Source organism: Phalangium opilio, unplaced genomic scaffold, assembly GCF_054372755.1.
Source record: "Phalangium opilio isolate 3A_F unplaced genomic scaffold, DU_Popi_V2 ptg000040l_1, whole genome shotgun sequence".
NCBI classification, from domain to species: Eukaryota; Metazoa; Arthropoda; class Arachnida; order Opiliones; family Phalangiidae; genus Phalangium; species Phalangium opilio.
Window position 1 is genome coordinate 2059572 of NW_028324164.1, and position 21179 is coordinate 2080750.

Consider the following 21179-nt stretch of genomic DNA (forward strand, 5'->3'; position numbering starts at 1 on the left):
AGTTTTTTTGAACCTAATGATCGATTGAAATCCGAATCATCAAAATGGAAACCGCCAATTTCAGTCATTACTTCAAAGTGTCTCTGCATAATAAGAGAGTCGGTTCCTCCTGGCAATGAATCATAAATTTACAACGAATTTCTTCTTATTATTCCCAGCATCCAATGATCATGTGCGCCGGGCGTCCTCGGTATTAAAACAACGATGGATTTTTTGTTACAATGGAACCTTCCATGAACTTCTAGAAATTCCTTAACGGTGTTTTTCATTTCCACAAAAAAAGTAAACCATATTTGATAATAGTAGGTTGTCAGAAGGATATAAGCCTTATCGGTATCATACAAATCCAATAACGTGCCCATTAGTACAGGAAAAATAGGTTTTAACCCGCAACAAATTGAAACAAAGCTGAAAATTTCAGATCTTATAGATTTTTGGGCGCTCTTTAACGTGGTGTGGTCTCCCACACTCTCCCATTGGAGGAAGTTCCGCCATATTGGAAAATGGCGGACAAAATGGAGAAAACGTTTAATAACTCCGGTTCTACTGAACCGATTAACACGTTATTAGGCTTCAATTGTAGAATACCTTCGAACACATAATTCATCTCTTAAGATATTTTGCCCTACAACTAACCGGAAGTTCACAATTTGACCCTGAAGATTAGCCTCATATAAAAAATGTTTTTATGGTTTCTATATTCAGAATACGTTTCCAAAATCGAGAAAAAGTTTAATAATTCTGGTTCTACTAACCCGATTAACAAGTTATTAGGCTTCAATTGTAGATTACTTTCAAACTCATAATTCATCCTATAAGATAATTTGTCCTACAACTAACCGGAAGTCCATAATCCAGCCCGGAAGGTAAGGCAAATCTAATTTTGAGTATTTCGAAACGCTTTCAAGCGAAATAAATGCAAAGAGGGTTTTAAACCTAAAATATATTATTCCCATTATATTTTTACCTCTTTAAGTGACGATGACATCACGGAGAGGTATTATACTGGACGTGTGTGTGGGGGGGTGTCTGTCTGGGTGTGTGTGTCGGTCACCCAGTTCGCAGTTAGTAATTTTTGGCTTCTACTCCCAACGTTAGAATCAAGAAGTGCGTGGCGTTCGGCTAGTTTTACGAGAAACGTCTAGCCTCCCAATTGCAGGGCTTCAACCAAAGGTTCATGCAATTGCGGATTTCTTATCATTTATTGCGAATCAATCGCCATATATACCCGAAACTTCCAAAAATTGTTAAAGAGGCTTACGCTAGAATTCAAACGTCAACAATATCTATGTTTAAAATTATTTTAGGGATTAAGTTTTTTAAAACGACGTCAGTAGAATTACGTTAAAACTACTGACGACTAAAGTAAATAATATCAATTATATTTTCTTAATTATTTAAGAATAACCTATTAATTGCGTCTCGAATCGGAGAGGTTTATTTTGTTGTCTATCGGACTCTTTTGTATTGGATGGTTGACTACTTGACTCTTTGTCTGGTTTCTCAACTTCCACGTGAAGAAGGGAGTGATGCTTTTTATCGCAGGTCTTGCAGTATTTTTCCAGTGGACATTCTTTCACTCTATGTCCCGTCCGAAGGCAGTTGAAACAAAGGTTCGATTGCTGTACTAATGATCGCCTTTCGTGGACCTTCATAGCGGACAGTCTTGGGCATCGGAAATTGAAATGATTGGCGGAACAGAACGTACATTTACCATCTGAGGACGATGCTCCAGTTCTGGTGTGCAAGGTCACTGGGTTCCTCGTGACGTGAGGATTGCGACCGGATGATGATGCCGCCAAGGAGCGCGCTCTTTGTTCAATAAATTCCAGCAGATCGCTTGATTTTGGTATCTCTGTGTTCTTGAGACTAAGTTCCCATTGCTCCTTAGAGGACGGATCTAACTTCTGGGTTAGAAGGAACACCAGAACGGCATCCCATTTATTCGCTATCGGAAGAGTGTCGAGAGCTCTGGTACATTCCATCGCCGCATCCACGATCGATCGTAAGGCATTTGAGTTGCTGGTTGGTATCATGAACTAGTCGAATAGGCCTACCGGACAACTTGACACGGTAAAAGGTTATAATTAGCCTGGACGCGGTTGTGGTGTCTGACGACAAGAAAGCGAACTTGGTTAACTAAACATAAACAATTTATTTAACTAATGGTAAAAACTAAGCGAAGTGCCCGGACGGCGACTACAAAACCAATCCTACTTTTGATATTAAGTTATCTGATTATATAGTACGAACAAAAAATTAATTCTAAAAATGTAGACTAACAAACAAACGATAAAAAATAGGTTTACAAAATTGGTATCTTTTTTATGTAATATCATTTTTTCCGATCGGAACAGTTTACCAACTTATATTAGTATATTTATCAATATTGGTTAAGCTTAAGATTAATCATAGTCCTCTTCTTGAGGTTGAGCCTCAAAATCTCTATGTTCATTTGAACAAGATACTCCATTGCAGTGTCTACAAATTGAAGAACAGACTGGACCAGTTTTACGACATTCACATTTCAAGTCACAGACTTCCTTGCATTTACGAGAGATCATCTGCAAGTGCTCATCTGGAGCAGGTTGTAGAGTGGTAACGATTGGTTTGAGTTCAGATCCTATACCTGTCTCCAACCCCTAGCATTTAGGCTGCTTCCAAGCCACGTTTGTACTTGGTGACAAACTCTTTTTGAATGCTGATTTGCTTCCGCACTTGTTGGTGGAAGAGAAGCTAATTCAAAAGCTCAATTCTATAATCTTCATTTAAAGTATACACTTGGTTGTGTCAACTTCGTTTCACACGCTTGAATTCAACTTTAGCCGTATTGACAAGTGTGGGCGAACAATGGTATATATTAAAACATTAAGTTTTATGATGGTACAAAGGCTGTTTTACCCTCTCCCGTACTATACATTATAGCTCCGGTCAGAAAAGAAACAAAATTTGTCAGTAATAGGTACAATATGCTTAATTTTGGAAATGTATTCTGAAAATAGAAACCATAAAAACTTTAAATCTCCATTTTTTTGTATAAGGCTAACCTTCAGGGTCAAATTGTGAACTTCCGGTTAGCTGCAGGACCAATTATCTTATAGGATGAATTATGTGTTTGAAAGTAATCTACATTTGAAGCCTAATAACTTGTTAATCGGGTTAGTAGAACCAGAATTATTAAACTTTTTCTCGATTTTGGAAATGTATTGTGAATATAGAAACCATAAAAACATTAAATCCTCATTTTTATATAAGGCTAATCTTCAGGGTCAAATTGTGAACTTCCGGTTAGTTGTAGGGCAAAATATCTAAAGAGATGAATTATGTGTTTGAAGGTAATCTACAATTGAAGCCTAATTACGTGTTAATCGGTTAAGTAGAACCGGAGTTATTAAACGTTTTCTCCATTTTGTCCGCCATTTTCCAATATGGCGGAAATTCCTCCAATGGGAGAGTGTGGGAGACCACACCACGTTAAAGAGCGCCCAAAAATCTATAAGATCTGAAATTTTCAGCTTTGTTTCAATTTGTTGCGGGTTTCCTCTATTTTTGGGCTAAAATGACTGTACTACATGGCTTTCACGATCAATTTATCAGACACCTTTTTGTTCATTTCTAGCGACTCCTAAGGGTTCCCACTCATAAAATATTTTTCGCACATGTGATTGCACCGGAACTTTTCTATCTCAAAACGCATTCTTCTTTCGTTCGATTCTTGTTCATTACCCTGAAAAAGGTCTTTTTTCACCTGTGAGTCAGACCAGGAATACATCGATTTTTCTACTTGGAATCTTTAACAGGCCATTTTCTGGGTCTTTCTGTAAAAATCGTCACCCCTGACGTCATGCATCATACATTTGAACTTACAAATCACGTGGTATTGACATAGCATAGATATTTTTTAAATTTTAATTTTTGGAGTTGTAGTTGAGATTCGCCTTAAGTAAATGTCTAACTTTTTTGTCTGAGCTACTTTTTTATTATTTTTTTTTTTGGTTTTTAATGGCAAGATGTGAGTTATTTAGAGTCGTTGGCTCGTTGTGAGAGGAGGATTTATTTTGTTGTTTGATTGATTAAGTGTCATTTTTTCCTGTGGTTTTCTTAATTTTTTTGTTCCAATACATGTGAACAGCCAATGAAACGCAAGGTGGGAGGCGCGGGCTGTTAAACAAATTTTTAAGCACTACCCTTTACAATCAATCAGTAATAAGTATGGGGTGTATGGCCTCATAAAGATTCCAAGAAGAAGAAATCTATATATTCCTGGTCAGACTCAATTTCAAATGGTGTTTTTTCTCAGAGAACGGTCCTTCGGTTTGTCGATAACAGGTTTCAGAATGGAGTCAGTTTTTGTCGAGTTGCTTTCCAAGATGAAATTTGATGACTTTGAAGAATTTTTTTCTAGGATGTTTCACATATTGCTATTTGAAAGCAGTTCACGTTTAGATTTTGCCCTCTTCACGTGAAAAGTAGTTGCTTCAGTTATGTTCCTTTTCTTCCTTTTAGTGATTAGCGTTCCGAGTTGGTAATGAATTGGTTTTTTATTAGAAGATAAAGGAGTTGAATAAATTTTTTTGCCATAAAACAGAATGGCCGATTTAAAATGGTAGCATCGATAGGGATACCCGCATGAGCAGTATTTCTCGTCTAGTTTCAACAACGAAACTCTAAATGTTATAGGGTCTTTAACTAAATAGCAATCATTGGTTGAATCAAAACTAACTAATTCGTTTTGAACACAAAACGCAGCTCTATCGTTAGTATTCAAATTTTTAAATGCGTTTATATTTTCGAAATGTTTTGGTATGGTGGATGAGCAAACAAATTCGACAATGTTATCATGAGGAAAGAAATCGTTATCTCGAATTTGCAGTTTCATGCTCGGAACTTTCTAGCAGCGGTGAAGTTCATCAAAGTTCTTTAAAACACTTCTTTGGTAGAGTACACAGCATAGAATAACGCCGTCTTCTTTGGTAGAGTACACAGCATAGAATAACGCCGTCTTCTTTAAGTAAATCATGTGACGCATATGGATCGGATTGAAAATTTTGATCTAACTGAAATTTTCGTTTAATTTCGTTTTCTAATTTAAATGTTTTTGAAAGACTAAAATGGAGTTCGTCTCTTTGACAAAAAAATATTAATATTTTTTTGGAATTTCTAAAATTTTAGCGCGTGAAAGAAGAACTTATCCGTTTCAACACAAATGTGGCTATGAAGCATAAAAATAACCGGAAATCCTAGTTGCCCATTAATTTCATAATTATCCGTGTATATTCCTGATATCATGAATTTGTCGAATTTGCACATTGTTCCATAAAACAATATGGAATTCCCATGGGAACCAGTTTTGCTAAGATATTTAACTAGTTTGAGGGCTTCGGAATGCCCAAATATAACAATAAACTGCCCCTTGTAATAGAGAACTTTGGCTATAACCAGTTTCAGAGGTCCTAAAGCGGATGCTATTAGTTTAGTGAAGGTAGAATGCGAGATTATTTCATTTGTAATTTTTGCAGGTTCACTATTGTCACATGCAGGTTTACAATTGTCGTTTGCAGCGTCATTATCACACTCAGTGACTTTTGCAGTTAAATTTTGTTCATCCTGAATATTGGTTTTTATCTTCAGTAGTTTATAGTCCCGCAAAACTGGCTTTAGATTTTTAACTAAGTTCTCATCCCCGACATACTGGACTACAAATGCCACTCTATTTTCGTCTGGATGGTTTTTCAGCATGGATTGTTTTTGAAGATCTATTGTCAAATTTAGAAGTCTTATCAATTTTAAGATAAAAATATGTGCGCATAATTTTTTGATGTTTATTTTTTGTAACGAAATGCCTCCAATAAATGCGATCTGAATCGGTGCATTTTTTCTGTAACTCTTTAGGAATGCAAAATACAAATAAGTCTCCACCTTCGGGTTTGATTTCAAGCGGAAGGCTACTATGAACGTTCTCTGTGAGCTTGCCATCCAGAGCAGATTGTATTATACTTTGGACTAAGTCGTTGCCTAATTTCTTTTCACGATATTTTTGAAATGCTCCGCAATATACAGCAATGTCTTTCTTGTTCTTCGTCATGTCAATCAGTTTTACTTTAGAGGGATCTACAACTTCCATGAACTCTCTTTGAAGTTTTGCTATTTTACTTTTGGTTTCGTCAAAGTGTTCCTCTTCCAACATCCATTGATGAGCAAAACATAGCCAATCAATTTCAACATCATCTCCCTGATGCTCATAAGTAGTTTCATATTGTTGACGTTTATCCTTAAAATTGTGTGCGATTGTGCTCAAAGTTTTATTGTCTATAAATTGCCTGTAGCACAAAGGATTCGGGTAAATTCCAGTTTCTTGAGCATATTCTCGAACGAGAACATGGAAAAAGCTGCATACATATATTAAAAAGTCTTCTTCTTTGTAAATTATCATGTGCAGTAACGGGCCGTGCTGATCCAATACATTAATTATGTCTTTTTGTTCTAGCCATTTGTTCAACGAAAACACCAGTTCGTCGTCTAGCCTCGGATTTACAAATTGAGCTTTCTGATTGAATGCACGGTCATCTGCGCGTTCAGTCATTTGTTCACACCAATGGTTCAATACTAGGTACAAAAAATCTTTCTTTAAAACGAAAAGGCTTCGCTCTTCATCTGGGAATTTTTTTATTTTATCAAATTCTTCTTGGCTAGTATGAGTTCAACTTGACAAATTTCTTTATTATGCGGAAAAGTCATATTGCTCCAACGTCTTATGTGCATGTAACCTGCAAAAATTTATAAAATACATAATCTAAAAAACACTGAGATAAGACAGAAATATGTGGCTATGCGCAGTCACAACCCTAACGAGTAGGATTTACATTGATTTAATTAATGGAATTCTCAAAAATGTAAAGAGAGCAGTGCTACATAGAACGGATTCACGCCAAAAATATACCTGTACAATTAAAACACTAACGGAAACCGTCTACTTCTCTTTTTTCTTACGGCACTAACGAAAAATGAACTAATAGAAAATATAACTATTTTTGGAAAAGGTATCAAATTATTCGAGTATGAAAAGGCGTAAAATTATCTGGGAAGGATCTAAATGCAAACAGCGATATTTAGGAACAGACGCAAAATTATTGGGAAGATAACAATTTCTTCATCAATAATGTAACACAAATATTCCTATTTAACTATTTTTCCAATAAATTGCCAGATTAATTGTCATTTAGTAATCTTTCATAAAAACATTCGTTAATGCAACCCACAGTTAATTAGCGTGTACAAGATTTAATATAAACTACTTATATTAAAAATGTGAAAATTCTCATAATATACAGGGTGTTTCTGATAAGTCTGCCATAAATCAAGGGGCGTGTTCTTTGGGTCAAACTGAGTGGAAAGTGTCAAAGAACATGGGGTGTACAAGAATTTGCAACGAAGATATGGCCCCCCAAACATTGGCCCCTAAAACAGGAAAATATTCGAAAATGTAGACTAAAACAAATTCAGCCTTATCAACTTGTTTAGAAATATGAGACAATTTCAATAGTTTCCCTCTAACATCGTTATTGAACTTTCACCTGGCAGAAGTGTATTAAATGAGTAGAAGTATGCCTACTCTAGTAAAGTAAATTCAAAGTATCATGGTACCTTTCGGTTGGTATTACTTTTATTCTTAACAAGTTAACATGGACGTTACAGGTATTGTTCAAAATGTCCACCAACGGCGTTAAGACAAACATGAACCCGTCTTTCGAAAGATTCTTGGACATGTTGGAAGATTCCTAGCATGTTCCTGATTGTTTGACAACCTTCAATAATTCGTCTTCGCAAGTCTTCCTCATCACGGACTTCTTTCTTGTACACGATGTCTTTGAGATGACCCCAAAGATAGAAATCGCACGGATTTAAATCCGGAGATCTGGCTGGCCACGCAACTGGTCCTCCACGCCCAATTCACCTCAAATTAAACGTAGCATTAAGATGTTCTCTAACTGCACGGCTGAAATGTGGGGGTGCCCCGTCATGCATAAACCACATGTCACGAAGTAATGCTAACGGTATGTCCTCGAGTAGTTCAGGTAAAGTGTCTCTTAAGAACGTGAGATATGCTTCACCATTTAGTCTGGGTGGAAGAAAATGCGGACCTAGTAAATGATTACCGACAATGCCGCACCATACGTTTAAAGAAAATTGCTGTTGGTGACTTCTAACACTAGTTGCGTGTGGGTTTAATTGGCGCCATTCGTGGTGGTTGTGATAGTTCAGAATTCCATCCCGGGAAAAATGTGCCTCGTCGGTTACTAAAAGGACCCGTGGAAATTGATTGTCCTCTACTCTGGCCAAAAACCACTCGCAAAAGTCGATGCGTCTTGGATAATCTGCCGGGTTAAGAGCTTGCACTTTTTGAATATGATACGGGTGAAACTGATGTCCGCGGAGAATTCGCCAGACCAAAACGTGATTAACATGTAATTGTCGTCCAACTTGTCTGGTACTTGTCGAGGGGTCCTCATCGAACATGGCAAGGACGTCTTCCTCGATTTCCTCCATGTCTTCTGGAATGTCTCGCTCTCGAACGTTGTTGGGTTGTACTTGTCCGATGTCCCTCAAGCGCCTGTCAACAGCCTCGAACGTACGACGATTTGGTATGCGTCGTTGCGGCAATTGTTCCTGGTATCGCCGCTGTGCTTCCACTGAATTGCCCTGCGCCAGTCCATACATGAGATGCATGTCTGCATATTCTGCATTGGTATACACCATACTGTACTACCACACGTTCGTTCGAAGTGATACTGTGACGTTATCAACAACATCGCGTTACTTTATAGCAAACCACCGTTTAGTTTTTACGTTTGCGTCATGACTGTCAGTATTGTTTTTTATTCACGGACTTCATTCTTGTACACGATGTCAAAAAAATCTTTGAGATGACCCCAAAGACTTTTTAGCAAACCACCGTTTATTGTTTACGTTTGTGAATAAAAAACAATGCTGACAGTCATGACGCAAACGTAAAAACTAAACGGTGGTTTGCTATAAAGTAACGCGATGTTGTTGATAACGTCACAGTATCACTTCGAACGAACGTGTGGTAGTACAGTATGGCGTATACCAATGCAGAATATGCAGACATGCATCTCATGTATGGACTGGCGCAGGGCAATTCAGTGGAAGCACAGCGGCGATACCAGGAACAATTTCCGCAACGACGCATACCAAATCGTCGTACGTTCGAGGCTGTTGACAGGCGCTTGAGGGACATCGGACAAGTACAACCCAACAACGTTCGAGAGCGAGACATTCCAGAAGACATGGAGGAAATCGAGGAAGACGTCCTTGCCATGTTCGATGAGGACCCCTCGACAAGTACCAGACAAGTTGGACGACAATTACATGTTAATCACGTTTTGGTCTGGCGAATTCTCCGCGGACATCAGTTTCACCCGTATCATATTCAAAAGGTGCAAGCTCTTAACCCGGTAGATTATCCAAGACGCATCGACTTTTGCGAGTGGTTTTTGGCCAGAGTAGAGGACAATCAATTTCCACGGGTCCTTTTAGTAACCGACGAGGCACATTTTTCCCGGGATGGAATTCTGAACTATCACAACCACCACGAATGGCGCCAATTAAACCCACACGCAACTAGTGTTAGAAGTCACCAACAGCAATTTTCTTTAAACGTATGGTGCGGCATTGTCGGTAATCATTTACTAGGTCCGCATTTTCTTCCACCCAGACTAAATGGTGAAGCATATCTCACGTTCTTAAGAGACACTTTACCTGAACTACTCGAGGACATACCGTTAGCATTACTTCGTGACATGTGGTTTATGCACGACGGGGCACCCCCACATTTCAGCCGTGCAGTTAGAGAACATCTTAATGCTACGTTTAATTTGAGGTGGATTGGGCGTGGAGGACCAGTTGCGTGGCCAGCCAGATCTCCGGATTTAAATCCGTGCGATTTCTATCTTTGGGGTCATCTCAAAGACATCGTGTACAAGAATGAAGTCCGTGATGAGGAAGACTTGCGAAGACGAATTATTGAAGGTTGTCAACCAATCAGGAACATGCCAGGAATCTTCCAACATGTCCAAGAATCTTTCGAAAGACGGGTTCATGTTTGTCTTAACGCCGTTGGTGGACATTTTGAACAATACCTGTAACGTCCATGTTAACTTGTTAAGAATAAAAGTAATACCAACCGAAAGGTACCATGATACTTTGAATTTACTTTACTAGAGTAGGCATACTTCTACTCATTTAATACACTTCTGCCAGGTGAAAGTTCAATAACGATATTAGAGGGAAACTATTGAAATTGTCTCATTATTTCTAAACAAGTTGATAAGGCTGAATTTGTTTTAGTCTACATTTTCGAATATTTTCTTGTTTTAGGGGCCAATGTTTGGGGGGCCATATCTTCGTTGCAAATTCTTGTACACCCCATGTTCTTTGACACTTTCCACTCAGTTTGACCCAAAGAACACGCCCCTTGATTTATGGCAGACTTATCAGAAACACCCTGTATATTGTATTTTCCAAAAGAATGTTCAAAGAAAAGCATTCATAAATTTATTCGAACTGAAAAAGGTCAGTTTAGTTTACGTCTCGGGTTGCTTTACTTCAAGTTTGATTATTGGTCTATTCTTAAATATTACCAAATATTAACATGGTGCATTTGTTAATATTTTCGAAATAAGTAATTTCAAATATTGGAAAAAAGTAATTGTCGTTTTTAGACGTGTGTGAATTTTCATAGGTTTATTTCCGTCGCCAATCCGTTGGAAAGAAATAGCCGCAATAGTTCAATTATAGTATAGAATATACTTTAAAACTTGATTCCCAATGCAATAGTTGAGGCTTAAAAAGTAGTTTTAAAAGAAAAACCGTATTACGGACCACGCAACGTCAAGTACCCGATCTATTACTCAAAATCCCCAAGCCTTGGATGTTGCAGCCACAAGCTTACGAATATGGTAGATAGAAGCCATTGGCAAATAAAATTCAATACCAAACTAGAATAAGTAAAACTATTGCTTACCTGAGTTTTCTTACCATTCGTACACATAAAAAATTCAATTAGTTTAGCATAACTAGTGATGTATTAATTGAATCGTGTTGCGTTTTAAGTCTCCTTGCGCACTGTCCTTTCGAGACAGTGTTTGGGTGATCGAGTGAGCTGTGGCACAACTTTAAAAAAAATTTGTTCTTCTCAAGTTCGTCTGCTACTATTTCTGGTAAGATTATTTTCAGGGACGGAAATAAGGAGAATTTCTTATAGGACATGTGTCCAGTGACCCCCACTCTGACTAGATATTTTATAGGACATTGTTCACTGGAGTGTGCAAAAATAGTATCGCATCTTCATAGATAAGCTATAATAACTTCAGAAAATTTGTTGGTCAAAATGTCCAGTGACCCGCCTTAGTTTTAAGAAAAATTATTGGACAATGTCCAGTGTCCTGTGCTTATTTCCAGCCCTGAGTGTTTTAGTGTAACGAATGGAATTTCGTCATCGTCACGGGCTGGGAAAGAAGCATAATCTTTAAATCAGTCCTTGGTGTTTCGTATTTGAATCTCCCGCTTATGAATGTATCATTCTCGCCTAATATATAAATCCTTGTAATAGAGTGTATCCTTGTAAAGAAAGTATTAAAGAGAGAACTGTTGTTATCTTGTTACAGTTACTAGTATGACTTAGCGAAGCATTTGTCTTTATTAATTAGATCGAACATTCGTTAGTAAATTATATAACAAAACGAAACATGGTGCCAGAAGTGAGTGGACCTGTTCTCCCGCTCAATTTTTTTATTTTTGCTTCGTTACCCTTCGCGTCTTCCCTCAGTTTGAGTTTTCTCCGCGCCGAGGCTTAACTATCGTCTCCGTACTACGTAGTTCTTTGTGTTTACGCCTCGGGTATACGTCTCCCCGATGTCGTCGCCTCCCGTTGCTCATATTCCTCCGCCTTCCGCTGTTTCTCTGGAAGGGGATGTGTTTGCGAACTGGAAGTTATTTAAAGCCCAATGGGACAACTACGAAAAGGCTACGGGACTTTCTACACAGTCTGCAGACATTCAGAAGGCTACGTTTTTAACGGTAATGGGAACACCTTGCTTTCAAATTTACCAGGATCTTTCTTTAACGCCAGCCCAGTCTGCAACAGTGGCTCTAATACAAACTGAACTAGAAAAACATTTTGAACCTCTAAAAAATGAAATCTATGAACGGTACATCTTTAACACCGCATCGCAGCTATCATCTGAATCGATAGACCAGTACGTACAGCGTCTAAAGAAACTCGCTAAAACTTGTGGTTATGCTGCCGCCCATGTCGAAGAATTCATACGTGATCGTCTCGTCCTTGGAATGCAAGACACTAAATTTCGTCCTCAACTCTTAAACAAACCGAAACTTACATTGGCTAAAGCACTCGACATGTGTCGAACCAATGAACTGACTAGTACTCAAGTCAAGAATCTGGGTGAGGTTCCTGGAGAACCACTTAATGTACATCTTGTACAGAAAACCTCGAAGCATACAGGCAAACCAAAAGCGAAGAAAAAACCACCAATGCTCAAAAACAATTGTTCTTATTGTGGAGGCATGCATATTCAAGATAGACAAGCATGTCCCGCGTTTGGTAAAACACCTCTTGTTATGCCATTGGACCAGCTACGAGTGGAAACAAATATTATACCGTCCTACATATCCCTAGCAGCGAAAGAAGAACTACTACAAAAGTTAAATTTCAGCTGGATTGTGGATCGACTTGTAATGTCTTAAGTAAGAAACTCTATGATTCCTTACCAGACACACACAAGCAACTTGAAAAGGACACAACTCAACTCCATTGCTATAATGACTCAGTCTTAGAAGTCATTGGCGTAGCAACCATTCGATTCACCTTTAGGGATAAGGAATTTCCTCTGGAATTTCAAGTAGTAAAACATGACAAAACTCCGTTACTGTCAGGCGTTACGTGTGAACAGTTGGGACTCATTAAGTTTAATCATACGGCCGTGGATACAATCTTCACAGTATCTCCAAACTCTACTACTGCACCGCAATCGCTTAAAGAACCTTCTCTTGCAAGCCCCTTAACTAAAGAAAAGATACTGGAAGAGTATGCTGACATCTTTGATGGTCTTGGTTGCTTACCGGGATTTTGTCACTTGGAAGTAGATAAAACCGTAACTCCCGTCCAGCATCGCCCACGCAAGGTTCCAGTTGCGCTCAGAGACTCTCTTAAGACAAGAATTGACGAACTGGAGAAGATGGACGTTCTTGCAAAAGTAACAACTCCTACTGATTGGATCTCTAGCATGGTTGTAGTAAGCCGTCCCTCACGACCGATGCGAATCTGCATAGATCCACTGGATCTCAATGTTGCGCTTAAACGTCCGAAGTATCCATTACCAACAATCGAAGAGATTCTCCCTCGAATCGCAAATGCGAAAGTTTTCTCCGTCTTAGACGCCAAAAATGGGTTTTGGCAGGTCCGCTTGGATGACAAAAGTAGCTACTTGACCACTTGTTGGACTCCATTTGGTCGCTATAGATGGAAACGCATGCCTTTTGGTCTCTCAGTCTCTCCTGAGGAATACCAACGTCGCATAAACGAAGTCTTGGAAGGTTTAAACGGAATCGAAAATATCACGGATGATATTCTCTGTATTGGCTGTGGCGACACGGAAGCCGAGGCTATTCAAGACCATGATCGGAATTTACTTGCACTATTCGACCGTGCTCGCCAATGCAACTTAAAACTGAATAAGTCCAAGATGAAACTCCGGATGACAGAAGTTCCTTACATTGGCCACTTACTAACCTCTCAAGGAGTACGACCAGACCCTGAAAAAGTAAGGGCTATACACGATATGCCACTCCCTCATGATGTGACATCTCTACAGAGTTTCATTGGATTTGTAACCTATCTCGCCAAATTTCTGCCGAAGTTATCCAATTTTACCGAACCACTTCGACAGTTAACTCGCAAGGGCACTCCTTGGAAATGGGAACCCCAACATACAGAAGCTGTTCAAGCCGTCAAAACTCTAGCTAGCTGTGTACCAGTACTACGCTATTATGATGTAGCAGAACCCGTCACAATACAATGTGATGCCAGCGAATTTGGCTTAGGAGCTACATTATTACAGAATGGACAACCAGTTGCGTTTGCCTCAAAGTCACTCACTGCCACAGAACGCAACTATGCTCAAATCGAAAAAGAATGTTTGGCCATTGTATTCGCCTGCCACAGATTCTACCAGTATTTACTTGGCCGCAGCAATATTCTGGTCGAAACAGATCATAAACCTTTGGAAACGATTTGGAAAAAACCGCTGTTGACTGCTCCAAAACGTCTCCAGAGTATGCTGCTTAAATTGCAGAATTACAATCTTAAAGTCCAATACAAAAAAGGTTCGGAAATGTACATTGCGGACTGTCTCTCAAGAGTCCCGCTACCGTTACTACCCTCGACCAAGTCAACCAAGGAGGCTGTTGTCTTCCAACTAACCCGCGACAAACACGTCACTACGTATTTTGAGGATATTCAACATAGTGATTATTTACGGATGTCCAATTCACGTATAGCCGCAATTCGCCACCAAACTTTGGAAGATCCCGACCTTCAACTACTATCTCGCACTATTGCTACAGGCTGGCCAGCAGCAAAGTCTCTCACACCTGCACCAATACGGGACTACTGGAATTTTCGAGAAGAACTTACCGTTGATGATGGTCTACTTTACAAAGGCTGTAGAGTTATAATCCCAAAAAAGATGCGTCCCGAAATGATTAACATCTTACACTCTAGTCATTGTGGTGTCCAGGCTTGTCTACGAAAGGCCAGAGAAGTCGTTTATTGGCCCGGGATTACAAACCAAATCCGTACTGCTCTCCAACAATGCTCACTTTGTCAGGAATTTAGTGCGTCTCAAGCCAAAGAACCTTTACTATCTATTCCGCTTGCCACACTACCATGGCAACAAGTTGCGATGGATCTGTTTACCATCCAAACTGATACGCACAAATATCTAGTCCTTGTGGATACCTATTCTGACTATTGGGAAGTCGATCGTCTACCCGACTCCACGGGCGAAACCGTTGTCGAATGCTGTAAGCGACATTTTAGTCGATTCGGGATTCCCGAAGTCATTATCTCTGATAATGGACCCCCGTTCAATAGTCGAGCATTCAAAGAATTCGCTGCACTATATGGATTTAGACATGACACATCATCGCCATTCCATGCTCAGGGCAATGGCAAGGCTGAATCTGCCGTGAAGATAGCCAAGATTATGCTTCAAAAATATGCACGGTCAAAGGAAGATTTACATATGGCATTATTAGATTGGAGGAACACTCCCACTGAAGGCATTAATTCCAGTCCAGCCCAACGACTAATGTCACGCCGTCTACGCTCTGCTTTACCGTATTCGCACTCGCAACTTCGTCCCAAGGTCGTCCCGAACGTCGTTCAAAACCAACGTCAGCGACGAATAGCGAGCAAAACCAACTTTGACCAACATGTCCGTCCATTACGTGACTTAAACCCTAGTGAACCAGTATGGGTGCAAGATACCAGCACTTTCCGGCATAAACGTTGGCACATCGGAACAATCGTCTCGAAAGTTTCCTCTCGCTCATATATAGTCGAGATTGATGGTGTCAAGTATCGCCGAAACAGAATTCACATCAAACCAAGATTACCACCTCAAGTCATAACTCCACCCCGCACTACTGAAGAGTTGCCACGTCATCGATACGCACACAACGACATCCCTTCACTACAATCTCCAAAGGATGTTCCATCCGTCCAACACTCGGGATCTCCAGCGATTCCTAAAACACCGAGTCCTCGCCAACTACCATACACTCCGCATACCACTTCACCAACTATACCTTCAACTTCAACTTCAACACCGCAACCAACAACCCCCTCCGTGAACCCAGTACGTCAAACAAGAAGTGGACGCCAAGTGAAACCCCCCATCCGATTGCAAGACTTTTTGACTTAAGACTCCAATTTAAACTTTAATTTTTTTCCTTAAAAAAGGGGATGTTTCGTATTTGAATCTCCCGCTTATGAATGTATCATTCTCGCCTAATATATAAATCCTTGTAATAGAGTGTATCCTTGTAAAGAAAGTATTAAAGAGAGAACTGTTGTTATCTTGTTACAGTTACTAGTATGACTTAGCGAAGCATTTGTCTTTATTAATTAGATCGAACATTCGTTAGTAAATTATATAACAAAACGAAACACTTGGGACCAGTGACCCCCCTAGTGTCCGAAATAATAAACTGGTCCACGGTTGGTCCCAACCTTTGTTCTCCTATAGATTTGCTTTAACAAACTGGTCCCGAGGACCAGTAACTCCCACTTCTTAAATTAAAAACTAGTCCAAGCAATGAATAAAATGGTTTTCGACCAGAGGAAGTGTGCTATTTCCCAGACTGATCATCGACCAGGGTGGGAAATAAGGATTTTTTTGAAACTGGACATTAGGCAAGCCACTCCCCCTGGGCTGGAATGAATAAACTTGTCCATGACCATTAACCAGGGCACGTCGTCTGCTAAACTAAAGAATTTGATAATTAAAATATTTGAAATAATATTTGAACTCTGGTTACCCTTGAATTTCATAAATGGTCCCGTGGACCACTGACCCGCCACGGATTTAATTTTTAATCTGGTGATTTGCCCTGTGCTACCGCATTATTTGCTACGCTGACGCGGACTCCCGATGATGTTAAAATGGTAGTCTGTCGCAAAGGCATATGAAAGTGTATATTATTAACCCAAAAAAATAATAATGATTATAACCCGCCAAATACGAAACACGAACCGTGAAGGCATGTAAAAATAACATAAGACACTGCTTGATTTTTAGGGACCGAAAAGATATGAACTTTTAAGCTCTGGAAAATACTTTCAAATACAGAAATAGGCATAGGCTATTTCTTATTTATTAGTGCGATAGACTATCTTATTAGATCCAACCTTTTCAGTTTGATAAGTTCCTTCATACATTGTTTCGAATCCAGTTTTACACCATACGGAATTAAAAACATAAAGTTGAAGATCGTCGTAAAATGTATTGGACAATTATATTAATCAAAATTGAAAGTTTAAACACGATTGCTGGTTTGACTACGAAAATTCTCCCGGCATATTAAAACATATGCAAGACGAGAAGGTTGTGTAAAGTAAGTCGAAGTAACTGCAAAATGGTAAAAGCTCTTATTCGGCTCTTATTGAAAGGTGTGCAAGACGAAAGAGCAGTGCGAACCATATTAGAACTTTAGTATTGTCGTAAGATGGTAGTTTTAAGGTAGCTTTATATTCTATATGTTGTAATTTGTGCAAACAGTGATAAAACTTTAGTAAAAATGTTGGTAGGTTTAAAAATACATGAATATGTTTCTATTCTATATGTTGTACTATGAGGTAAAGTTGCAAACGAGAAACGTCTGCAAGACGAAAAACCAGTGAAACCATGATAAACTGTAATAAATGCTTAGATAGTAGTTTTTAAAAAATATAACGTGAGCTGTTTATTCGATATGTGTTATTTTGAGCAGGGTTTGCGGAAAACCATAAGGGTGTGCAAGACCAAAAAACCTGTGCAAACCTTTTAAAATAAGAAAAATGGTTAGATACTAGTTTTAAATTTAAAAGTGAAGCTTTTTACTCGATATGTGCTATTTTGAGCAGGGTTTGCGGAAAACCATAAAGGTGTGCAAGACGAAAAACCTGTGCAAACCTTTTAAAATTTAAGAAAAATGGTTAGATGGTTTAAAAATTAAAAGGGGAGTTTTTTAAAGTATATTTGCTATTTTGAGCAGGGTTTGCGGAAAACCGTAAAGGTGTGCAAGACGAAAAACCTGTGAAAACCTTTTAAATTTAAGAAAAATGGTTAGATAGTGGTTTTAAAATTAAAAGGGGAGCTTTTTAAAAGTATATGTGCTATTTTGAGCAGGGTTTGCGGAAAAATATAAAGGTGAGCAGGGTTTGCGGAAAAATATAAAGGTGTGCAAGGTTTGCATATAAAGCTGTGAAAAGTAGTATGGGGTAGGGTAGGGTAACGACTTCTCGAAACGTGCGCAAGTTTTGCATATAAAGTTATGCAAAGTAATATGGAATAGGGTTGCGTGTTCTTGAACGGTGTGCAAGGTTTGCAATGTGACAGGTGTGCAAACAAGTAGTGAGAATGAGGATGGTGTGCAAGGTTTGTTTAATTGGTTTGCTTATAAGTTGTGCAAAGTAGTATGGGGTAAGGGGGGTGTTCTTTAAAGGTGTGCAAGGTTCTCCCTACTAGTTTGCATACCTGGCGTATTCAAACTAGTAGGGAGAAGGAGGATGGTGTGCAAGGTTTGCTTAATTGGTTTGCTTATAATGTTGTGCAAAGTGGTATGGGGTGCGGTGGGGTGTTGCTGAAAGGTGTGCAAAGTTTGCATACGCCAGGTGTGCAAACTAGTAGGGAGAATGAGGATGGTGTGCAAGGTTTGCTTATAAAGCTGTGCAAAGTAGTATGGGGTGGGGTGGGGTGTTGTTGAAAGGTGTGCAAGGTTTGCGTAATCAGTTTGCATGCGCCAGGTGTGCAAACTAGTAGGAGGTTTGAAAGTTGTGCAAGGTTTGCAAAATCAGTTTGCTGGTGCCAGGTGTGCAATCTAGTAGAATTTTTGAAAAGTGTGCAAGGTTTGCATAATCAGTTTGCAGGCGCCAGGTGTGCAAACTAGTAGGACTTGTTGAAAACAGACCTTTAAAATTTGCGGGAGCCATTCTTGAGAATTGTTCTTTGCTTTTAGGTTGTCAATTTATCTACCAGTAAATATTTGTGTTTGGAAGTGTGATATAGAGTAGTGGCACTCCATGTTAACTACCCATAGAGCTTAATACAGTCAAAGGCAAGTAGGTGCCATAACTCTATTAAGTCAAATTAAGTCGTTGTAAAGAGCCAGCAGGTTTTTGCCGCTTCTTTTGTGAGTATTTGGTTTTTGTATGTAAAATGGAGGAAGATAATGTTGAGCGCAAGGATGAAATGTGCAAGCGCAAAGCGCGGGAAAGGATGAGTGCAAAAAGGTCGACGTTTTCATTGGATACTTAAGGTTATATAATGTTCTCGACACGGAGAGGTAATATTTTGGTTTTCCCAACTTGTTATCTTAGTGCTTTAGTATTTTTAACTAATTTTTTTAATATTTCATTTTTATGTAAGTGTTTTAGTGTTTTCATTTTAACTAAGTGTTTTAGTATTTTCATTTTAACTAAGTGTTTTAATATTTTCATTTTAACTTAGTTTTTATTAGTATTTTTTTTTTTTTAGCATTAGTGTTTTGGTTTTATTATTTAGTATAGGCCTATTCAGTTTTTTTATTAGTATTATTTGTATTTTTAATCCGAGATCATAATGTTAAACTCTATGGAGCTTAACATTATGATGTTGAAAAATTTTTGCGACTTAGACCCAAGGTTTCGCGACCAAGGGGGTACACTTTTTTCAAAGCCCAACTTTACAGCAGTAGCAAAGGCTGAAAAGGTATAGTATCTCATTTCTCGTAGTATAAGGTAAACTTGGCCTTTTTGCATCGGTTTCAAAATAAATATTTTTAAAACACGCGCTGCATTTCAATAAAAGTTTCAATTCAAATCTCGCGCTTAATTTCACCATTTTGATTCTCTAATTAAGTTCACGTGATTTTTCAAAACGTATTGGGCCTAATTTTTGTCTTTCTAAGCCTAAGGTTAAATGATCATAAAGAAATAGTTGGTGAATTTTTATAATTTTCACATGGTTTCAACGAATATTTAGCATAGTGTGTTTTTACACAGTGCATTGACCATTCTAATTTCCATAGGTAAGTTACGATTTAGTGAAATACAATATAATTAGTGTTAATAAATTGGACGGTTGAGTTTAACTATTCCAGAACTAATTTGGAAAAATTTTAGCTCGCACTTTCAAAATTCAGTTTTTCCGATAAATATCATTTCTTGGAGGTTAATTACCTGATAATTAATTACATTTAAGTCACGGAAACTATTTTAATCAATATTTTCATGACCATAAAAACCCGACCAGTTCCTTCTTCTTAGCCACCAAATACCATAAAATATCGAAAAATATAACCTAACCTAACGTAAAAAAACCAAACCTTACCTAGGCTAAACTTTACTTTAGCTCGCGCATTTTAAATACAGTTTTTTCAATAAATATCTTTTCTGAGAGGTTAATTATATGATTTTTTTGCTACATTTAATTGTCGAGCTAGGGCTATGACGCCTTACAGCTCCAATCTAACGAACATAAAGTAACAAATAGTACACCGATAATAAAGAATAGATAGGGAGTTGTGGATTACTTTCCCTTCATTCGAGTTAAATTTTAAGAAACTTGCGTAGTTTGAATTTAAAGAGGGGAAGAGTGGGTTGGGAGACCACTTCGGTAGGAAGGGAGTTCCAGATGGGAATAGTCCTCCTGAAAAAGGAATGCTTCATAGGGTCTTAGTGGGATTGACGTAGAAAAAGTTTATGAACGTGCCCTCGAGTCATATGGGCTTTGGGGGCAGTAGTAAAGTAGGTCTGACCTTGGCGGTTTAGGGTTTTAAAGAGGCAAGTGAGGTCTAGATAGGTCCAGCGAAGCGAAAGGGAAGACCAGCCTAAAGAATCAAGTCTTGCCTGACGCGAGAGGTGTTGCAAGGTTGATGGGATGCAAGAAGCACGACCTTTGACATTGTTAAGGAGATGTATATCTTAGGCCATGTAGGGATTCTAAATCTGACTACCAAATTCTAGTATGGGACGGACATAACACGCGAAGAGGCGAGAGAGGAGGGTGCTAGAAATTTCCGGAAAGTTGGCTTCAATAGTTGCCAGTAGGCCATTTGCACGACCGCATGTTTTTATTGATGTGTGAATGAAATTTAAGGTCATGTGAAACTTGAATGCCGAGGTCCCGGCACTCATTTACTCGTTGAATGTTATGTCCTGAAAGATAGTACGGGGACGGAGATTGGGGGTCAGATTTGCTTTTCAGTATTGTTAAAACCATAGATTTTCGTTCATTAAATTATAAACCATTGAGTTCTGACCAAGTCGCAAGCTTTTTAAGATCGGATTGAAGACAAAGCACATCATCATAGGATCGAATCGGACGAAAGATCTTAAG

At 38.7% G+C, this 21179-nt stretch overlaps 1 protein-coding gene across 1 annotated transcript; it reads right to left on the reverse strand.

The window, feature by feature from the left end:
- Positions 1 to 566: 566 nt before the first annotated feature.
- On the reverse strand, positions 567 to 2036 carry LOC149680065 (uncharacterized). The gene is made up of 2 exons (XM_089834746.1): positions 1459 to 2036; positions 567 to 588 (listed from the first exon to the last, which is right to left on the reverse strand). The coding sequence occupies exons 1-2, from the start codon at positions 2034 to 2036 to the stop codon at positions 567 to 569; spliced, it is 600 nt and encodes a 199-aa protein (XP_089690872.1).
- Between the last annotated feature and the right edge of the window lie 19143 nt (positions 2037 to 21179).

Bases quoted from the DNA above. Each gene is read 5' to 3' on its own strand.
- LOC149680065 (XM_089834746.1), bottom strand. From the start codon at position 2,036: ATGATACCAACCAGCAACTCAAATGCCTTACGATCGATCGTGGATGCG. The intron at 589-1,458 runs GTCCGATAGACA...ATGTGTTCGAAG, and splicing joins CAACCATCCAATACAAAAGA to GTATTCTACAATTGAAGCCT.